Source organism: Gorilla gorilla, chromosome 12 (assembly GCF_029281585.2).
Source record: "Gorilla gorilla gorilla isolate KB3781 chromosome 12, NHGRI_mGorGor1-v2.1_pri, whole genome shotgun sequence".
Taxonomy (NCBI): domain Eukaryota; kingdom Metazoa; phylum Chordata; class Mammalia; order Primates; family Hominidae; genus Gorilla; species Gorilla gorilla.
This window is the reverse complement of record NC_073236.2, coordinates 93205577-93227679: the sequence shown is the minus strand read 5'-3', so window position 1 is coordinate 93227679 and position 22103 is coordinate 93205577. Positions and strand designations below refer to the sequence as shown.

General features: G+C 41.8%; 1 protein-coding gene across 1 annotated transcript in view; it reads right to left on the bottom strand.

Moving 5' to 3' along the window:
- Positions 1-144: 144 nt before the first annotated feature.
- The window catches only part of ATP6V1E2 (ATPase H+ transporting V1 subunit E2), a 29728-nt gene continuing 7769 nt past the window's right edge, over positions 145-22103 (bottom strand). Inside the window, exons 4-8 of the mRNA XM_055377828.2 lie at positions 21711-21816; positions 19884-19948; positions 16035-16141; positions 7294-7992; positions 145-1110 (exon numbers count right to left, since the gene is read on the bottom strand). Of these exons, the coding sequence (XP_055233803.1) occupies positions 329-1009 (681 nt within the window). The 5' untranslated portion in view covers positions 1010-1110; positions 7294-7992; positions 16035-16141; positions 19884-19948; positions 21711-21816 and the 3' untranslated portion in view covers positions 145-328. The remainder of the gene's footprint in view (positions 1111-7293; positions 7993-16034; positions 16142-19883; positions 19949-21710; positions 21817-22103) is intronic.

Below are 22103 nucleotides of genomic sequence, written 5' to 3'. Positions count from 1 at the left end.
AGATCCACAGGCCAAGAACACTATTCACATCTCACACATTCACCACCTGAGGCCAAGCTGAAGACCAGATGTCATCACTCCCCTTATCCCAGACTGCAGAATGGACCAGAAGCTGTGGCATGTATGGATGAATTGGAATTTGAATTCTGAGCATTAATTTGGGCTTTATTTCAAAGTTAACACTTTAGCTATCCAAAGGGTATTTCATGAAGAAAAACAGAACAGTATCAGAGCATCAAAGAGGAGGAAACACTACTAGTTTCCTTTCCCCAAAAAACTTAAACTTTTATGGTTTAGTGGTTCAACACTAGCTTCACTTCCCAGAGGCTTATATAAAGAACTTTCTGTTGGTGTTAGCACCAAACAAGGCCATTCGTATTTCTGGCATCTTTTGCTTGGCTGAGAGATCCAGTCGGCTTTCCAAGGTATTTGAAACCTTTATTCTCTGATTGCCACTGTAGACCTCCACACCTCCAGCTGCATTCACAGCCAGGTATGCCTCTTGATCAATCTGGACCTCCACATGTTTTTGGGAAATTGTCATGTACTCGGGGATGGCTTTTTGTACAGCAGCCTCCACCAGGAGGAGGTCTTGTGGCCGGCAGCGTACAATCATCACAGGTTCCAGCAGTCGGAGCAGACCCTGAAGCACCAGTTTATCCAGCAGCCCCTGGTAGACCTCTGGGTCCTCCACAATCCTGCTGAGTCTCAGCTTCGCCTCACTGAGCAAATCTGAGATGAGGTCATTTCGGGCTCTCAGGACTTTCAGCCTCGCCTGATTCCTCATGGTGGACATCAGGATTTTCTTCTGCTGCTCTATCTGCTTCTCCTTTTTCTCATAATACTCCATAATCTTCAGTCGTTGGGTTTGCACGAGGCGTCCTTTCTCAATGTTAAACTCTTCCTCAGCCTTGGCATCGATTTCCTCTGCTTTTTCATTGGCTTCCTGCTCAATGAAAGCCATCATGTGCTTAATCTGCTTTTTCACATCGACATCACTCAGGGCCATGGCTGCTCTCAGAGGGGATGGCAGAGAGGGAGCTCGTACACCGTTTGGCTCCTTTGACTTAGGACAATTTCAGGAGTGTCTCTGGAGTTCCACTTTCTCAGCTATACCAGTGAACGAGAGGATGAAAGAGAAAGTCAGAGGCTATAGAGGAGGATTGCAGAGACTGTATATATACCCCTCACTTCACAGATGAGGAAACTGAGGTCCAGAGAGGGAACACAATTTATCTAAGGTTATACTCTAGAAGAATAGAGACTTGAACCAGGATCTCCAGAATTCCATCCCTGCTACACTCACTATCATTGTTATCAGATAATAATGAGGCAGTTAGGGCAGACCTAGTCCAGAAGTTCTCTACACAGCAGTGGCCTAAGACTCAGATAGCAAGCCAACAGAATGGAAACACCAAATTAATACATAAATGGAAAGCATATCCACATTTGGGGTCAGGAGGGTTGGGGAAAGTCTTAAGAAACTCATGGTCAGCCAGGATTTAATCCAGAAAGGAATTAATCCAGCCAGGATTTAATCCAGCCAGGATTGAATCCTTCCTGGAGGTAGGAGGGTTGTAAGAACCTTCAAACGATACAGAGAAAAAGGAGTACTACTAAGCGGAAAATGGCACCTTGGAGAGACGAGACTTGCTTTGTAACCTAACATGAGATTCATCCTAAAGAATGTTCCATGTGCACTTGAGGAGAATGTGTATTCTGCTGCTGTTGGGTGGAATGTTCTGCATATATGTCTGTAAGGTCCATTTGGTCTATAGCATTGTTCAAGTTCATCTTTACTGATTTTCTGTCTGCATATTCTATCCATTATCTATTCACTTCCCAGAAGCTTTTATTTAAAAACTTTATGGCTGGGCGCAGTGGCTCACGCCTGTAATCCCAGCACTTTGGGAGGTTGAGACGGGTGGATCACGAGGTCAGGAGATCAAGACCATCCTGGCCAACATGGTGAAACCCTGTCTCTACTAAAATACAAAAAAATTAGCCAGGCATGGTGGCACGTGCCTGTAGTCCCAGCTACTCAGGAGGCTGAGGCAGGGGAATCGCTTGAACCCAGGAGGCAGAGGTTGCAGTGAGCTGAGATTGCGCCACTGCACTTGAGCCTGATGACACAGCAAGACTCCATTTCAAAAACAACAACAATAACAACAACAAAACACTTTATATGCTTTATATAAGCCTAGACTTCCCCACTTCCCTAGAGCTTATATAAGGGAAGGGGAAGAGATTGAAGGTGGTCTTTTTACTAGAAGTGGTTTCCAAACCCGGATATATATCTGAACCACTTGGAGGATCTTTAAGAAATATAGCTTTTAGTGTGGTGACTCATGCCTGTAATCCCAGCACTTTGGGAGGCCGAGGTGGGTGGATCAACTGAGGTCAATAGTTCAAGACCAGCCTGGCCAACATGGTGAAATCCCATCTCTACTAAAAATACAAAAATTAGCTGGGTGTGGTGGCGGATGCCTGTAATCCCAGCTACTCAGGGGGCTGAGGCAGGAGAATCGCTTGAATCCAGGAGGTGGAGATTCCAGTGAGCTGAACTCGCACTATTGCAGTCCAGCTTGGGTGACAAGAGTGAGACTCTGTCTCAAAAAAATAAATAAATAAAAAGAAAAAAGAAAAAAAGAAATACAGCTTTTAAGGCCCCAACCCTACACCTACTGAATCAGAATCTCTGCCAGTAAGGTCCGGGAAGCCATATCTTTAAAAGGTTCCCTGGGATGCTCAACAAGCCCAGGAAAATGATGTATGAACAAAATGAGAATATCAAAAAAGATATAGAAAATATGAAAAAGAACCAAACAAATTTTGGAGCTGAAGAATACAATAACTGAACTGAAAAAATTCACTAGAGGAGTTCAACAGGAAAAGATCAGTGAGCTTGAAGATATAACATTTGAAATTATCCAGTCAAAGGAGCAAAAAGAAAAGAAGAATGAGAGAGAGTAAAGAAAGCCTAAGAGACTTACAGGACATCATCAAGCAGACCAATATATGCATTACGGGAGTCTCAAAAGAAGGCTGGGAAAAAAGGATAGAAAGTTTTTAAAGAAATAATGGCCAAAACTTCTCAAATCTGGGGAGGGAAATGTCTATCCAGATTCAAGAAGTCTAATAGACTCCAACTAAGATAAACCCAGAAAAGTCCTTATCAAGACACATTATAATCAAATTGTCAAAAGTCAAAGACAGAAAGAGAAAAGAGCCATCACATATAAGGGAGCTTCTATAAGACTAACAGTGGATTTCTCAGTAGATATCTTGTAGTACAGGAAAGAGTAAGATGATATATTCAAAGGGCTGAAAAAAACCCCTGCTAATCAAGAATACTATATTTGGAAAAACTGTCCTACAAAAAGGAAAGAAAACTAAAGATTTTGCTAGATAAACAAAAGCTGAGGAAGTTCATCACCACTAGACCTACCTTACAAGATATACTAAATGGAATCTTTCTATTTGAAACAGAAGGCCACTAGACAGCATATGAAAGTGTAAAGCTCACTAGTAAAGATAAAGATATTGGCAAATACAGAATACTGTAATACTCTAATGGTGGTATGTAAATCACTTTTAATTTTGGTATAGAAGTTAAAAGGCAAAAGTATAAAAAGAAACTATAACTATAAAAACATGTTAATGGATACATAATATAAAAAGATGCAATTTGTGACATAAATAACAATGTTGGGGGGGTAAAAAAAGAGTTTTTGCTTGTGATTGAAGTTAATTCATCAGCTTAAAGTAGACAGTTAAAATTATAACATGTTTCATGTTAGCCCACAGTTACTACAAAGAAAATACCTTTGGAAGTTACACAAAAGAAAATGTGAGAAGAATTGAAGTATGTTGCCACCAGGGGTTGGGGGCAGGTATGGGGGAGTCAAACACAAGGAAGATAGCAAGAGAGGAAAAGAGAGACAAAAAGCCGTGAGACAAAAAACAAAAAACAAAAAACAACAGTTAACAAATAGCAACAGTCAGTCTTTCTCTATCAGTAATTACTTTAAATATAAATGGATTAAATATTCCAAAGAAAAGATATAAAGTGGCTGAATGGATTAACAAAAATAAACAAGATCTTACTATTTGCTGTCTACAAGAGACTAATTTTAGAAATTAAGGACACACATAGGCTGAGGGTGAAAGGATGGAAAAATATATTCCATGCAAAAGTAACAAGAGAGGGCAGGGGTGGCCATACTGATGTCAGACAAAATAGACTTTAGGTCAAGAACTGTCACAAGAGACAAAGACATTATATAATGATAAAAGAGTCAATTCACCTGGAAGATAGAACACTTATAAATATATATGTACCCAACATCAGAGCACCCAAATATATGAAGCAAGCATTGACAGAACCAAAGGAAGAAATAGACAGCAATACAATAATAGAAGGAAATTTCAATACCCTACTGTCAAAATGGAGAGAATATCCAGACAGAAAATCAGTAAAGAAGCAGAGAACTTGAACAACACCATAGACCAAATGGACCTTACAGACATATATGCAGAGCCTTCCACCCAACAGCAGCACAATACATATTCTTCTCAAGCGCACATGGAACAGTCTTTAGGACAGATCACATGTTAGGTTAAAAAACAAATCTCAATAAATTTAAGAAGATTGAAATCACACCAGGTATCTTTTCAACTGTATGGAATGAAACTGGAAATCAATAGCTGAAGGAAAATTAGAAAATTCACACATATGTGGAAATCAAGCAACACATTTTTGAACAACCAAGGGTTAAAGAATAAGTCAGGCCGGGTGCAGTGGCTCATGCCTATAATCCCAACACTTTGGGAGGCTGAAGCAGGAATCGCTTGAACCTGGTAGTGCGAGGCTGTAATAAGCTAATGAGGTGCCAGTGCACTCCAGTCTGGGCAACAGAATGAGACCCTATCTCTAAAAAAAAATTTTTAAAGAATAAGTCAAAAAGAAAACTAGAACATATCTTGAGACCAGATGAAAATGAACCTACAACATACCAAAACTTATGAGATGCAGCAAAAGCAATTCTAAGAGGAAAATTTATAGTAGTAACCTCTATATTAAAAAAAAACCTCTCAAATAAGTTACCTAACTTTACACCTCAAGGAACTAGAATACTTGTTTACTGAAAAGTTTAAAACATTGCTGAAAGAAGTTAAAAACAAATAAATGGAAAGACATCCCATGTTCATATGTTGGAAGAACTAATATTGTCAAAATGTCCATACTAACCAAAATGATCCACAGATTCTATGCAATCCCTATCAAAATCCTGACGCTGTTTTTTGCAGAAATAGGGTGGGAGAATTCTAAAATTCATATGGAATCACAAAGGACCCCAAATAGCCAAAAACAATCTTGAGAAAGAACAACAAAGCGAGAGGTCTCACATTTCCTGACTTCAACATATACTACGAAGTTAAAGTAATTAAAACAGTATGGTACTGGCATAAAGCTAGATATATAGACCAATGGAAAAGAATGAAGAGCCCAGAAATAAACCCCACATTTACAATCAAATGATCATCAATAAGGGTGCCAAGACTACATAATGGGGGAAAGATAGTCTCTTCAATAAATGGTGTTGGGAAAACTAGATATCCACATGCAAAAGAATGAAATTGGACCCTTATTTTAAGCATACACAAAAATCAACTAAAAATTGATTGAAGACTTAAATATAAGGCCTGAAATGATAAAATTCCTAGAAAGAAACAAATGGGAAAAGCTTCATAACACTGGTCTTGCCGATGATATCTTGGATATGACACAGAAAGCGCAGACAACAAAAGCAAAAATAGACAAATGAGATTGCATAAAATTTAAAAGCATCTGTGCAGCAAATCAAACAATCCACAGAGTGAAAAGGTCACCAATGGAGTGGGAAAAATATCTGCAAACCGTATATCTCATAAGAAGTTAATATCCAGAATACATAAGGAACTTTTACAACTCAAAGCAAAAGCAACAACAACAACAAACTTGATTTTAAAATGGGCAAAACACCTGAGTAGACATTTCTCTAAAGAAGACATACAAAGGCCAACAGGCATAGGAAAACATCATGTGCTCAACATCAATCATCAAGGAAATGCAAAGCAAAAGCACAATGAGATATCACTTTACTCCCGACAGGATGGTCATTATTTTTAAAAAAAAAAAAAGAAGAAAGAAAAAGAAAATAACAAGTGTTGGCAAGGATGTGCAGAAACTGGAACTCCTGTGCAGTGGGTTGGTGGGAATGTAAAATGATGCAGCTGCTATGGAACACAGTATGGTGGTTATTCAACAAGTTAAAAATAGAATTACCATGTAATCCAGCAATCCCACTTCTGTTCAAAAGAACTGAAAACAGAATCTTGAAGAAATATTTGCACACCAATGTTCAGGGAAGCATTATTCAAAATAGCCAAGAGGTAGAAACAATCTACATGCTTACTGATGGATGGATAAAAACAATGTGGTGTATACATAAAATGGAATATTATAAAGCCTTAAAAAGGAAGAAAATCCTGTCACGTGTTACAACATAGATGGACTTTGAGGACACAATTCTAAGTAAAATAAGCCCATGATAGAAGATTAAATACTGCATGATTCCACTTATGGGATATCTAAAGTAGTCAAACTCATGGAACCAGGAAATATTAACAGAATGACAGTTTCCAGGGGTGGGGGTAGGGGAAATGGGGTTCTGTTCAATGGGTGTAGTTTTCGTGATGCAAGATGAAAAAGTTCTAGAGACCTGCTGTACAGTAATGTACATACAGTTAACAGTACTGTGCCATACTCTTAAACATTTGTTATACACACACACACACACAACACACACACACACACACACAAATGCTATCCCAGAAACCCGTACCACTTCCCAAGCTTGGTGGAAAAACCACCCAGTGTTTGTGAAAAAGACCAAGCCCTTGGGTTCAATCTTACAAAATGTCATTGGAAGTCAGAAAGAAAATTTATTTGGCCCATCCACTCCTCATTACTTTAGGATGTACTTTTAAAAAAACCCTGCATTTTGTAACTACAGCAAAAGCATTTTCTGCTCCTAAATAAGACAAGTCAATTTTGTGTGTGTGTGTGTGTGTGTGTGTGTGTGTGTGTGTGTGTGTGTGTGTGTGTGTGTGTGTGCTTTAAGGCTCCCCGGGTAACCGTGATGCTGACCAGCTTTAGGAACCACTGTCAATGAAAGCAGACATAGTACAAGGTCCAGGAAGCCCCAGGTTACGTGTATATAGGAAGAAATATATCAGGTGAAGCCTTACCAGTCCCCTGCCAGGGGCCTGCCTTTGCTCTGGCGTTAGGAGTCTGCACACAGAATGTGGAACTTGGAATGCACGCTGGAACCTGGCACTGTTGCTTCCTTCTTTGTACAGATGACCCTTGCAGTCTGACCAGGCAGCTTGAATCCAAAGAGCCAGGCTGTCACTGGAGAAGGCTGGCCAAGTCTGCCAAGCGGAGGCTAAAAGGGATTTCCTTGGCATCCGGGGCCATGACGGGGGTTATCCTTGCACACTCAGAATCTTAGTTAAGTTGGCACATGGTAGCCTTTAGCTCTGGGGCGGGCTCACCTTAACAGGTATGCATGGTGACCCAGGCAGCCAGTTTGCTAATTTACTAATGAAAAATACAGCTGTCATGTTGGCGGATCATGGTCTCCTTTCCCTCTATGTGAGTTGCACGTGAAGCCAAATCTGAAGGTTGTTTAATAAGAAACCAGCACAAGCAAAATCCACCAGATGGTCTTTAAGAAAGCCACACCCACAACAGGGGATGCTGTGTTCCAGCTCATGAGGGAGGGCATCCTCTTCATGCCCAGACAGGGCCTAATGGGCATCACCAGCTTCCACGGTGTCGGCGTGGGCTCTGCAGTCAGACTGCCGGAATTCAGATCCTGGTTCTGTACTTACCATTTGTACGACTTTGGCAAAGCAGTATACCCCTCAAGCCCTCAGTTTCTTCATCTGTATAATAAAAATAATAGCAGCCACATCATTGGATTATTGTAAGGATTAAATGAAAGAAGTGAGACGTTTAACACAATGCTAGGCATGGTTAATCTTCATGTCTGGTAGTTATTATCATCATGACCACTACTACTATTATTATTGTCCTCATCTCCTCTGATTTAGGCCCACTCTTCATCATAGTTGTTCTGTGTGTACAGGATAACTATGAATGATTAGGTTTCCACTCACTAAAGTGGAAACATATTCTAGTCTTGCCTGTTTGTAATAAACTTAGCAGCCCTGCCTGGAGTTGGTGACCCTCCTCTCCACAACACTTCATGGTACCTTTGCCCACAGTCTCAGGTGACCAGTCATATCCTTTGTGATGGTGGTGGAAGTTCCTGAATCCCAGGGCTCTGAACTGGGGATGAGATGGAAGTCATCTCACAGCCTGTCACACATCCTTGTGCCTGAATCTGCATCCTGAGTTCTTGTGTCCCCTCCCTGCACTCCCACTTCTAAATAGCTCATTAGTGCTGGAAAATGAAGGCAGCTGCAGGGCAGGGCAGGGTTAAAAGGCAGGGATTGAGCAAGTCCCTCTGCAGGAAAGCGTGTGCCCATGTAATGTGTCTAGCAGATGTAACTTCTCGTCTGTCTGGGATGGAGATTATGAGCCCACATGGGCCTGTGACTTGAGCAAAACAACAATACAAACCAAGAAATGTGAAACGCACATGGCTGTCCTTATACGAGGGCTCAGACACTTCTACCCTGCTGAAGCAGGCGGATGCTCTAAGTGGCACCCACTCCGCCTATGCTGGGGACAGCAGAAAGGGCCCTCCAAGCCAGACTCGGCTCTCGTGAACCCTTCACGACTGGGGCCTCCCCCCTAAAACAGCCTCAGTCCCACTTAACAGCTTTGGCTCACGCTGTTGTCTTGGCTATAATGCTTCCCTCCACTTAATAAATCCTGCCCATATATTCAGGCCCAGTTTAAGCCCCACCACTCGTTGATCTCTGGACTCCTCCTCCAAATGACAGCATGGTCTGTTTTCCAGATACAATTCAGAGCTGGATTCGGTGTTTGTTTTTCCAGTTATTTTTGCTTCCTCTAGGAAACTTCTTTGAAAATGAGACTCTCCTTCCCTAGCAGGTGCTGGGTGCAGATAGGTGTTCCTTTAACGTGGATTGATTGGATTAAGGGCTTGGGGATGGAAGGGAGGCTTTTTTTTTTCTTTTTTGCCTTTTTCGAAATTGTGAAATACAAAATGCAGTCAGACAAGTACATGAAACGGCAATGTCTGGCTTAATGAATATTACGAGGCAAATATCCTGTAACCACCATCCAGGTCAAGAGAATATTACCAGCATCCCAGAAGCCTCTCCATATGACCTTTGGGAAGCAGACATTTCAAAACTGGTGATTGTATATTCGTGGGCGTGGGAAAGGTCTTTATTTCATTTTTAGAAATGGGTCTCACCATTTTGCTAAGGCCGATATCAAATTCTTGGGCTCAAGCAATCCTCCCACCTTGGCCTCCCAAAGTGCTGGGATTATGGCCATGGGCTACCATGCCTGGCCTGGGAAGGATCTTTAGAGGAAGTGTGAGCTGGGAAATCTCTTCTCGGGCCCTTGCCCACATGAGCTTGTGAGTATCTTGGGGAAGCACCAAATCCACAGCACCATGAGAGGGAGGAGGCAGCCGCAGGGAGTGCTTGGTGGGCAAAATGTGTCTGTCAACCTGGAGCCCTGCCCAGACCCTGAAGCAACTGTTCTTCATTCCAGCTGGGATTTGTAAGCAAATCTGAGGTCAGATGTGTCTGGGTGTGTGCTTCCCACCCCTAGCCAAAAGGGAAGCAGGACCAAACGTGGGCCTCCAGACACTTACAGATTGCAGACTGAGGAAGGAGGAGAAGGGGCTTTCCAGAGCTTGGAGCACAGGGCAACTTACAGGGCCCAGGAAGTGGTGAGAAAATGTAGAGGAGTAATGACTCCTTTGGGGGATTTTAAATATTGAGTATGTGGGAAGTGGGGCATCCCCTCTTCTGTCTTTCTTTCTTTTCTTTTTCTTTTTCTTTGAGACAGAGTCTCACTCTGTCACCCAGACTGGAGTGCAGTGGTGCGATCTTGGCTCACTGCAACCTCTGCCTCCTGGGTTCAAGCGATTCTCCTGCCTCAGCCTCCCGAGTAGTTGGGACTACAGGTGCGTGCCACCACACCCGGCTAATTTTTTGTATTTTTAGTAGAGGCGGAGTTTCACCACGTTAGCCAGGATGGTCTCGATCTCCTGACCTCGTGATCCACCCGCCTCAGCCTCCCAAAGTGCTGGGATTACAGGTGTGAGCCACCGCACCAGGCCCTGTCTTTCAAAAAGTATTTTTTGGCTGGGTGAGGTGGCTTATGCCTGTAATCCCAACACTTTGGGAGGCAGAAGTAGAGGATTGCTTGAGCCCAGGAGTTCAAGACCAGCCTGGGCATCACAGTGGGACCATATCTCTACAATTTTTTTTTTTTTTAATTAGCCAGGAATGATGATGTGTGCCTGTGGTCCTAGCTACGTGGGAGGCTGAAGTGGGAGGATTGCTTGAGAGGTCGAGGTTGCAGTGAACCAAGGTCGTGCCATTGCACTCCAGCCTGGGCAACAGACCGAGACTCTGTCTCCAAAAAAAAAAAAACGATAATGGCAGAACGTGCAGGTTTGTTACACAGGTATACATGTGTCATGGTGGTTTGCTGCACTTATTGACCCATCCTCTAAGTTTCCTCCCCTAACCCCCACCCCCCAAAAAGCCCTGGTGTGTGATGTTCCCCTCCCTCTGTCCATGTGTTCTCAATGTTCAACTCCCACTTATGAGTGAGAACATGCAGTGCTTGGTTTTCTATTCCTGCATTACTTTGCTGAGGATGATGGCTTCCAGCTTCATCCATGTCCCTGCAAAGGACATGATCTCATTCCTTTTTACGGCTGCATAGTATTCCATGGTGTGTATGTACTACATTTTCTTTATCCAATCTATCACTGATGGGCATTTGGGTTGGTTCCAAGTCTTTGCTTTATAATTAGTGCAGCAATAAACATACATGTGCATGTGTCTTTATAGTAGAATGATTTATAATCTTTTGGGTATATACCCAGTAATTGGATTGCTGGGTCAAATGCTATTTCTGGTTCTAGATCCTTGAGGAATTGCCACACTGTCTTCTTACAATGGTTGAACTAATTGACATTCCCACCAACGGTGTAAAAGTGTTCCTATTTCTCTAAGCCTCACCAGCATCTATTGTTTCCTGACTTTTTAATAATTGCCATTCTGACTGGCATGAGATGGTATCTCATTGTGGTTTTGATTTGCATTTCTTTGAAGATCAGTGATATTCAGCTTTTTTTCATATGTTCATTGGCCATGTAAATGTCTTCTTTTGAGAAATGTCTGTTTATATCCTTTGCCCACTTTTTGATGGTTTTTTTAAATTGTAGATATGTTTAAGTTCTTCGTAAATTCTGGATATTAGACCTTTGTCAGATGAGTAGATTGAAAAAATTTTCTCCCATTCTGTAGGTTGCCTGTTCACTCTGAGGATAGTTTCTTTTGCTGTGCAGAAGCTCTTTAATTTAATTAGATCCCATTTGTGAATTTTGGCTTTTGTTGCAATTGCTTTTGGCATTTTTGTCATGAAGTCTTTGCCCATTCCTATGTCCTAAATTGTATTGCCTAGGTTTTCTTCTAGGGTTTTTATGGTTTGGGGTTTTACATTTAAGTCTTTAATCCATCTCAAGTTAATTTTTACATAAGGTGTAAGGAAGGGGTCCAGTTTCAGTTTTCTGCATATGGCTAGTCAGTTTTCCCAGCATCACTTACTGAATAGGAGATCCTTTCCCCATTGCTTGTTTTTGTCAGGTTTTTTGAAGATCAGATGGTTGTAGATGTGCGATGTTATGCCTGAGGTCTCTGCTCCATTGGCCTATATGTCTGTTTTGGTACCAGTACCATGCTGTTTTGGTTACTGTAGCCTTGTAGTATAGTTTGAAGTCAGGCAGCGTGATGCCTCCAGCTTGGTTCTTTTTGCTTAGGATTATCTTGGCTATATGGGGTCTTCTTTGATTCCATATAAAATTTAAAATAGTTTTTTTAAAAATTCTGTGAAGAGAGCGAGACTTCGCCTCAAAAAAAAAAAATTCTGTGAAGAACGTCAATGGTAGTTTAATGGGAATAGCACTGAATCTATAAATTACTTTGGGCAGTATGGCCATTTTCATGATATTGATTCTTCCTATCCATGAGAATGGAATGTTTTTCCGTTTGTTTGTGTCCTCTCTTATTCCTTGAGCAGTGGTTTGTAGTTTTCCTTGAAGAGGTCCTTCACATCCCTTGTTAGCTGTTTTCCTAGGTATTTTGTTCTCTTTGTAGCGATTGTGAATGGGAGTTCATTCATGATTTGGCTCTCTGCTTGCCTATTGTTAGTGTAAAGGAATACTTGTGTTTTTGCACATTGATTTTGTATCCTGAGACTTTGCTGAAGTTGCTTATCAATTCGAGAAGTTTTTGGGCTGAGATGATGGGGTTTTGTAAATATAAAATCATGTCGTCTACAAACAGCAACTTGACTTCTTCTCTTCCTATTTGAATAACTTTATAATATATTGTTGACCTGAAGATGTTTAAACCAGGTAGGGGATGGTTTGAGACCTTCCATGGGTAACAACAGAACACCAATAGGGAGGGAGGGAAATGAAGATACATGAAAGAACATAAGGCAATTTCGGAAAACTCAGACAAGAAAATGAGGTTTCAGGGCACATCAACATAGTACCTTAACTTGGAGGCAAGTCACCTGGAAAATGTAGAAAGTTGGTAGTATTTATTAAGCAGAATTTATCCAAATAGACAAAAATCAATCACATCTTTATAGAGACCCAACTTTTAGCAATGCCTTGTGGTTTCAGAGAGGGCCCTGGTTTAAAATAGGAGAAAAGCATCTGGCACTCAAAATGGGATGGGATAGGGGCAGGAAAGGACACAGCCAGAGTGACTGCAGACTTCAGCCGAGGTAGCAGCCCTGTGGGCAAGGGGCCAGTCAGGGAGGGAGTAGTAAGGATGGGCGCTGAGAGATGGACCATCATCATAAGCAGAAAGAAAGTAAGACACTGGATGGGGAGAACACTGCGGGCAAAGGCCTGCTGGTGGAAAGGGGTCTGAGGTCTGCGTGTGGAGAGCAGGTGGGTTTGGCAGTAGCCAAGAGACTTGCAGAGGACAATGTCTAGAAAGACACTGGGGTGTCAATGGGAAAGGGTGGAAATGTCTGCCTGAGAGTTGGGGCATTATGCAAAAGAGCCCATCAAAGGCTTCTTAGCAGGGCTGTACCTTCACCAAACCTGGGCTCAGGAAGATCAGCCTGGGGGTGGTGGGGGCAGGAGTCTTGGACTATATGCCGAAAGCCAGAGGGAGCCTGTACACAGTGAGGGCCAGGACACAAGACAAGGCATCACGATTGGAAGGAAGAGATGTGGCCCACGAGCTGTTGGGTGTCAGGTCTGAGGACTCGGCCTCTGGCCACACAGAACAGAGCAGCTCAGCTTGGGATGAGGGTGTGAGAAAGCAGGGACAGGCACCCTGCTCCCTGGCGAGCAAGCTTGGGAGAGAAGGCAAGGGTGAGAGAGTTCATTTGGTCTGGAAGTAACAGGAGACACCTGGAGAGAAAATCAGAAGGGCCTGAAAAGCTTCATCTCTGCTTCAGTTGCTGACAAGTAAGGAGCCACATAGAGTTTTATTCCAAGAACTCCACTCACACTGGCAAAGCAGGCTTTGGTCAGGACTGGAGAAAGCTAATGCCTACAGGCAGGGGAAGAAACCTTTCTCCCAAAATAATTTACATGAAGAATTCACAACTGAATTTCTCCTTCTAAAACATCTGCAGACAGGTTACTTCAAAGCAGTCAGGTTCTCCCCAAAAGTCATTTGCTTCAAAGCTGCATATCTAGAAGTTTCCAGTGGCAGTTTCTCCAAAAAAAAAAAAAAAAAAAGCCCTTCATTTCCATCCCTGTCTAAAGGGGCAAATACTTCCCCGGTCTGTTGCCTTAGAAAATGTGGACTAGGATGTCATAAGATCTGATTTTTTAGAGAAGTTGGAAATCCTGTTTTAAAAGTGAGACCTTTTTTGTTTTACTGTAGTACAATGTACATAACAAATTTTGCCTTTTAACCGTTTTTAAGTGTACATTATTTATTATTATTATTATTTTGAGACGGAGTTTCACTCTTGTTGCCCAGGCTGGAGTACGGTGGTGTGATCTTGGCTCACTACAACCCCCGCCTCCTGGGTTCAAGTAATTCTTGTGCCTCAGCCTCCCGAGTAGCTGGGACTACAGGCGTGCATCACCACGCCTGGCTAATTATGTATTTTCAGTAGAGACGGGTTTTCACCATGTTAGCCAGACTGGTCTTGAACTCCTGACCTTCAGTGATCCACCTGCCTCAGCCTCCCAAAGTGCTGGGATTATAGGTGTGAACCACCACACCCTGCCTTTTTAAGTGTATATTTATGTAGCATTAAGAATATTCACATGGTTTTGCAACTATCACCACCATCTATCTCCAGAACTTTTTCATCTTCCCAAATTTAAACTCTGTATCCATTAAACACTAATCCCACATACTCTTCCCCAAGTAACTGTTGGCAACCACCATTCTACTTCCTGTCTCTGTGAATTTGAGTACTCCAGGTACCTCATATAAATAGAATCATAATATTTGTCCTTCCTTGGCTGGCTTATTTCACATAGTATGATGTCTTCAGGATTCCCCATGTTGTAGCACAGGTCAGAATTTCCTTCCTTTTTATGGCTGGATATTTCACTGTGTGTATATACCACATTTTGTCTATTCATCCATTCATAGAGACTTGGGGTGCTCTCCTTTCTTGGCTGTTGTGAATAATGCTGCTATGAACATGGGTATATAAATATCTGTTCAAAGACCTGCTTTCACTTCTTTGGGGTATATGCCTAGAAGTAGAATTGCTGGATCATATAGTAGTACTAAGCTCAGTGTTTTGAAGAACATCCGCACCATTTTCCCCAGCAGCCACACTATTTTACAGTTCACAGCAATGCACATGGGTTCCAATGTTTCCACATCTTTGCCAGTACTTGCTGCTTTCTGGTTTTGTTTTTTGTTTTTTTTTCTTTCTTTTGTGTCTTGGCTCTGTTGCCCAGGTTGGAGTGTAGTGGCATGATCATAGCTCACTGCAGCCTCAAACTCCTGGCTCAAGCAATCTTCCCACTTCAGCCTCCTGAGTAGCTGGGACTACAGGTGCACACCATCATGTCTAATTTTTATTTATTTATTTATTTTTGAGACAGAGTCTCGCTCTGTCGCCCAGGCTGGAGTGCAGTGGCGTGATCTCGGCTCACTGCAAGCTCTGCCTACCGGGTTCACGCCATTCTCCTGCCTCAGCCTCCCGAGTGGCTGGGACTACAGGCACCTGCCACCAAGCCCAGCTAATTTTTTGTATTTTTAGTAGAGACAGGGTTTCACCATGTTAGCCAGGATGGTCTCGATCTCCTGACCTCGTGATCTGCCCACCTTGGCCTCCCAAAGGGCTGGTATTACAGGCGGGAGCCACCGCACCCGGCCAGTCCAACTAATTTTTAAATTTTTTTGTAGAGGAAGGAGTCTCACTTTGTTGCCCAGGCTGGTCTTGAACTTTTGGCCTCAAGTGATCCTCCCCTTCAGCCTCCCAAAGTGCTGGGATTACAGGTGTGAGCCACCATGCCCGGTCCTGGGTTTGTTGTTGTTGTTTTTTTTTTTGTTTTTAAATAATAGCCATCCTAATGGATATGAAATTACCCATTGTGGTACCATTGTGGTTTCGATTTGCATTTCCCTAATGATAAGTGATATTAAGCATCTTTTCATGCGCTTATAGGCCATTTGCTTATCTTCTTTGGAAACTGTCTACTCAAGTTCTTTGCCCATTTTTAAAATCAGGTTGTCTGTTTTTTTGTTGTTGTTGAGTTATAGAGGTTCTTTATCCCTCTGTGGTCCTGAGCACTCACCTCCAGCCACAAGCCAGTGCACTCAGCCAGCAGAGACCTGCATTGGGTGTCTCCAAGTGTGAACCGTGACCCTCTGGTGGACTATGAAATCATTTAGTGGATCATCACTGAATAAAAAGAAATGAAACCAAATAGAATCAAAAATCCAGAATTCATTACAGGTGGTAAGGTTAAGTATTGTTATATCAAACCTTTTGTTATATGTATAGATATATGTGAACACCCACAAACATAATATATGTATGTGTATGTATTCCAGTTTACAATGAAAAATGTATTTGTTACCGCAATTTGCAGGACAAAATATTTGAGAAACACTGCACTACAAGTTAAATAAATTCACCCTTCTTAGAAAGCAGTGAAGCAACCATCAGTTGTTACTTAAGAAGATCTTGGAAGGTCTCATGTACCCACTCAATCCGCTTGTCAAAGTATTCAACCCCCGAAATAGCCCTCTTTGAAGGTGGGAACAGGGTGGTGGCAGTGATCTGAGAGTCTGGCTGCATGGCATATGAGCAGTTTATATGGCTAATAGTTAGTGGGCATGCCCCACATGCTGGGTAGACATGGGACATCACAGGATGGTGACTCCTCCAGGGCAGGACTCCCTTCTCCCACTTCACGAGGGTGGAAACCAGGCTGCCCCTGGAATAGGAGGTCTCCCTCTGCCTTGGAGGCTTCTTGGGCAGCCGCTTGGTGTCACAAGATGCATCCAGGACTGGGCATCAGAGGTTCAGACCCCAGTCCTGATGCCACTCATAGGTTGGGCAATCTGGATAAAGGCTGACAATCTGCCTCAATTCACCTAGAGACACAAAACTACTTCTGTAAAACCAGGATGTTGATGAGGAGTTCTGTTGTCCTCACAGTGGAGCTGAGAAGGCTGAATAGTGGAAGAAGCAAACAAGTTTTGTAAAGTGAGAGAGAAATATCAGATGCTGTCTTTCACAAAGCCCATGGGTTTGTCTTTCCCTGCCCATGGGTTCCCAGAGCCCCTCATTCTGCCCTTCCTAGAACCATACTCCTAGAGCTGCCTATGGAGAAGTTGGCCCAGGCTGGAGGTCAGAGCCCCAGGCAGTCTCCAGAGGGGCCAAGGGTAGGTATGAAGTCAGCAAGGAGCCCTGGGAAATAGCCCTTCAGAGGCAGCTGGCTGCCCAAGCCTCCAACCTGTAAGTCGTGGGTAGGGACAGCCCCAAGAGGGAGGGCAGGAACACCAGAAGCAGTGTCTACTAGTCCTCAGCCTTGAGTTACACATTCAGATGCCCAACACTGCTTTGATACTGACTTAATTCTCACCATGACAAGTCCTGGCTGGCCTCACGTTTGCTGTTAGACACAGCACAACCTATAATGCAGGGAAGGTACTGGTTTGCAAGGAAAAGACTGTACCCATTCAGTGCTGTCCCTCACCATGCCTAGGGGCTTCCTCAGTGATCCTATTGGGAAGAGGACTATTTCTGACCCACTCTGCACTCATCTCAACACTGCCCACAGAGTCTAGTACATAGCAGTAGCTTAATAATGATTTGGCTGGGTGTGGTGGCTCACGCCTGTAATCCCTGTGCTTTGGAAGGCCAAGGCAGGAGGATTGCTTGAGGCCAGGAGTTTGAGACCAGCCTGGGAAACATAGCAAGACCCCATCTCTACAAAAAATTTTAAAAATGAGCTAGGCATGATGGTGTGCACCTATGGTCTCAGCTACTCAGGAAGCTGAGGCGGGAGGATCACTAGAGCCCAGGCGTTTGAGGCTGCAGTGAGCCGTGATTGTGCCACTGCACTCCAGCCTGGGTAACAGAGTGACATCTGTCTTTAATGATGATGATGATGATGATAATAATAATAATTTATTGAATCCATGGATGAATGATTTGGGTGGTGAGGAAGTAGTTTCCCCAATAGACTCTCAACAATCTTAGGAATTTGCAACCTTCTTCGAGTTGAAGGAGATGGGGGTACAAAGATGATGAACGTCAGGGTGATGCAGTGGCCTGATCAGGGCACTCAGGGAGCTCAGGGTAGGAAATGTTTTCGAACCAGAAAGAAATTATTTCAGTATATTTATAACCTGTCCTGTTACATTGTTGCAAAGGGGGTTGAAGGATATCCCTGACTGTAAGGCATCTGCTGGAGATTCCCACCTTTAACTGAAGGTCTCAGGATCACTCAGTTCAGGCCACAACTGCACATCTCCAGAATGCAGCTCAGTCTCCTACCACCTACATACAGAGCCCTCTCCTCTTCCAGCCCCAGTATTCCCTGGTCCCTACAGCATGAGAGACACCAGGATGGCGCCAGGAGAGAAGCACTGGGCTGAACAGAAGCTGAGAAGAGGTTCAGGCCTGTGCACAGTAAAGGGATGACAGTGGTGGGTGGCGTGGTCATGCCCCCAATTCTGCCACTATCTCAGGGTAGGTCAGGCATCCACCTCTCAGGAACCAAGAACCATCATCCTCCTCCTTTCTCCAGTATTCATTTCAGAGGTCAAACAGTTTGTCATTTAGGTCTTCAAACACAAAGGTTCTCATTATTACCCGCTTTCCCTGGCCACCTGCCCTGCACTCTCCTCAAGTGTTATTATATATGATATAATTATCAGTATGGTTGGATTTAAGTCTTTTATCTTGCTATTTGTTTTCCATTGTAACCAGCTATTCTTTCTTCCTTTTTTCCTCTTTTCCTGATGTATCAGTTTGTTCTCACACTGCTAATAAAGACATAACCAGGACTGGGTAATATATAAAGGAAAGAGGTTTCATTGACTCACAGTTTAGCATGTCTGGGGAGGCCTTACAATCATGGCAGAAAGCAAAGGGGAAGCAAGACACGTCTTACATGGCAGCAGTCAAGAGAAAGCTTGTACGGGGGAACTCCCCTTTGTAAACCCATCAGATCTCATGAGACTTATTCACTAGCACAAGAACAGCACAGGAAAAACCCAAGCCCATGATTCAATTACTTCCCACCGGGCCCCTCCCATGGCACGTGGGAATTATGGGAGCTACAATTCAAGATGAGATTTGGGTGAGGACACAGCCAAACCATATTACCTGACTTTTTTTCTCTTGGTTGGTGAATACATTTTTTGAAATTGAGGTGAATTTAAAGTAATATTTCAGTAGCATTTATTACATTCACAAGGTTGTACAACCATTGCCTCTATCTAGTTTCAAAACACTTTTATCACTCCAAAAGGAAACCTCATATTCATTAAGCAGTTGCTCCTCATTTTCCCTTCAAACCCTACCATCCCCAGCCCATAGCAACCACCAACTTACAATCTGTCTATGAATTTACCTGTTCTGGATATTTCATGTAAATGGAAACATACAACATATAGCATTTTGTGTCTGGCTACTTTCACTTAGCATAACGTTTTTGAGATTCATCCACATTGTAGCAACTATCAGTACTTCACTACTTTTTATGGCTCAATAATATTCCACTGTATCCATATACCACAATTTATCCATTCACCAGTTGATAAACATTTGAGCTGTCTTCACCTTTTGGCTACTGGGAATAGTGCCACTGTGAACATGGTATGCACATGTATTTATTTGAGGACCTGTTTTCAATTCTTTTGGATATATACCTAGCTCTAGAATTGCTGGGTCATATTGTAATTCTATAATTAACTTTTTCAAAGACCTTCGAACTGTTTTCCAGAGGTTGAACCATTTTACGTTCCCACCAGCAATCTAAAGGGTTCCAATTTCTTCACATCTTCACCAACACTTATTTTCCTTCCCCCACCCCTAATTATAGCCATCCTAGTGGGTGTGAAGGGGTACCTCATTGAGGTTTTTATTTACATTTACCTAATGACTAACTACTAATGATGTTGAATACCTTTTCATGTGCTTGTTGGTGATTTGTATCTTGTTTGGAGAAATGTCTGTTCAAGTCTTTTGCCCCTTCAAAAAAATAAATTATTTGTCATTTTATTGTTGAATGATAAGAGAATTTTATACATTCTGGATGCTAGAGTCTTATGAGCTATTTAATTTGTAAGTATTTTCTCTCATTCTGTATGCTGTCTTTTCACTTTCTTGATAATGTCCTTTGATGCAGAAAAGTTGTAATTTTTATGAAGTCCAGTTTTGGTTTTACTTTTGTTGTTATGCTTTTGACATCATATATAAGAAACTGTTGATCTATCCCTAGGTTTTCTCCTAAAAGTTTATGGTCTTAGCTCATGTCTTTTGGTTGTCAATTCATTTTGAGTAAATGTTTGTATATGTTGAGAGGGAAAGATCCAGATTCATTCTTTTGCTTGTGGATATCTAGTTTGTCTCATCACCATTTATTGAAGAGACTACTGTTTTCCTAAGACCATTGAATGATCTTGGCACCCTCCTGACTTCCTTTTTGATTTTTTTTTTGATATTCCACTTTGTCTTTACTGTTGGCTTATTAAAAATACCTCTTTGCTTTATTTATGTATTTATGTATTTATTTATTTATAGTGATTGCTCTAGGTTTTACAACATGCATCTTTAAGTTTTCTTAGTCTACCTTTGTTATAGTTTGAATGTATGTGTCCTTCCAAAATTTATGTTGGAACTTAAACCCCAAGGTGATAGTATTAAGAGGTGGAAACTTTGGGAGGCAATTTGGAAGGTGAGAGCCCTCATGGATGGGATTAGTGCCCTTCTAAAAGGGCTTAAGAGTTTTTTGTTGTTTGTTTTAACCCCCTTTTCCCTTCTACCATGTGAGGTCATAGTGTTTGTTCCTTTCCCTCTGGAGCATGCAGCAACAAAATGCCATCTTGGAAGCAGAGAGTGAGCCCCCACCAGATGCCAAATCTGCTGATTCCTTGATCTTAGACTTCCCAGCCTCTAGAACTATGAGAAATGAATTTTTATTATTTATGAACGACCCAGTCTATGGTAGATTGCTATGACAGCAGGAAGAGACTAAGACAACCTTCAGATAATACTATATCATTTAATGTGCAATGTAAGGATTTTATAAGAATATAGTTCTATTTCTGTTTTTCTATCCTTTTGTTATTATTGTTATAGGTTTTATTTCTACATGTTATAAACCATGTAATATACTGCTATTAGTTTTGCTTTAGATGGTCAATTGTGTTTTTTATTTTTAATTATACATATATATATATCTAACGTTATACATCTAACATTATATATCTAACGTTATATTATATACCTAACATATTATATATCTAACATATATAATGTTATATCATATATAGTGTGTGCATGTATGTGTAGATAGATAGATAGATAGATAGATAGATAGATAGATAGATAGATAGATATAATGGTTTGGGGTTTTTTTTTTGTTTTTTTTTTTTTTTTGAGACATGATCTGGCTCTATCACTCAGACTGGAGTGTAGTGGCATGATCTCAGCTCATGCAGCCTTGACCTCCTGGGCTCAAGTGATCTTTCCACCTCAGCCACCTGAGTAGCTGGGACTATAGGAGTGTGCCACCACACCCAGCTATATTTTTGTATTTTTTGTAGAGATGGGGTTTTGCCATGTTGCCTCGGCTGGTCTTAAACTCTCAAGCTCAAGCAATATACCTGCCTCAGCCTCCAAAAGTTCTGGGATTACAGGTGTGAGCCACCATACCTGGCCAAGGTCAATTATGTTTTAAAGGAATTTTGTAACACAGAAAGAAATGTCTCATATTTACCCATATATTTACCATTTCTGGTGCTCTTCATTTCTTTGTGTAGGTCAGTGGTTTCATGTGGTACCATGTTTTTTCTGCCTCAGGAACTTTATTTCGTATTTCTTGTATTGAAGATCTTCTGGTTTAAAAAAAACTTTAAGCCTTTTGTTATCTGACAAACATTTATTTTACCTTCAATTTTACAGAATATTTCTGGTGGATATAGAATTCTAGATTGAGAGTGCTTTCTTTTTCTTTTATCACTTTAAAGACGCGATTTCATTAAGTTCTAGTTTGCATTATTTCTGAAGAGAAGTCTGCAATTATATCTGTCTTTGTTCCCTGTATAAAATGTGTCTTTTTTTCTCTTTCTGCTTTTAATTTTTTTCTACTTATTACTGGTTTTCAGTGATTTAATTACAAAGT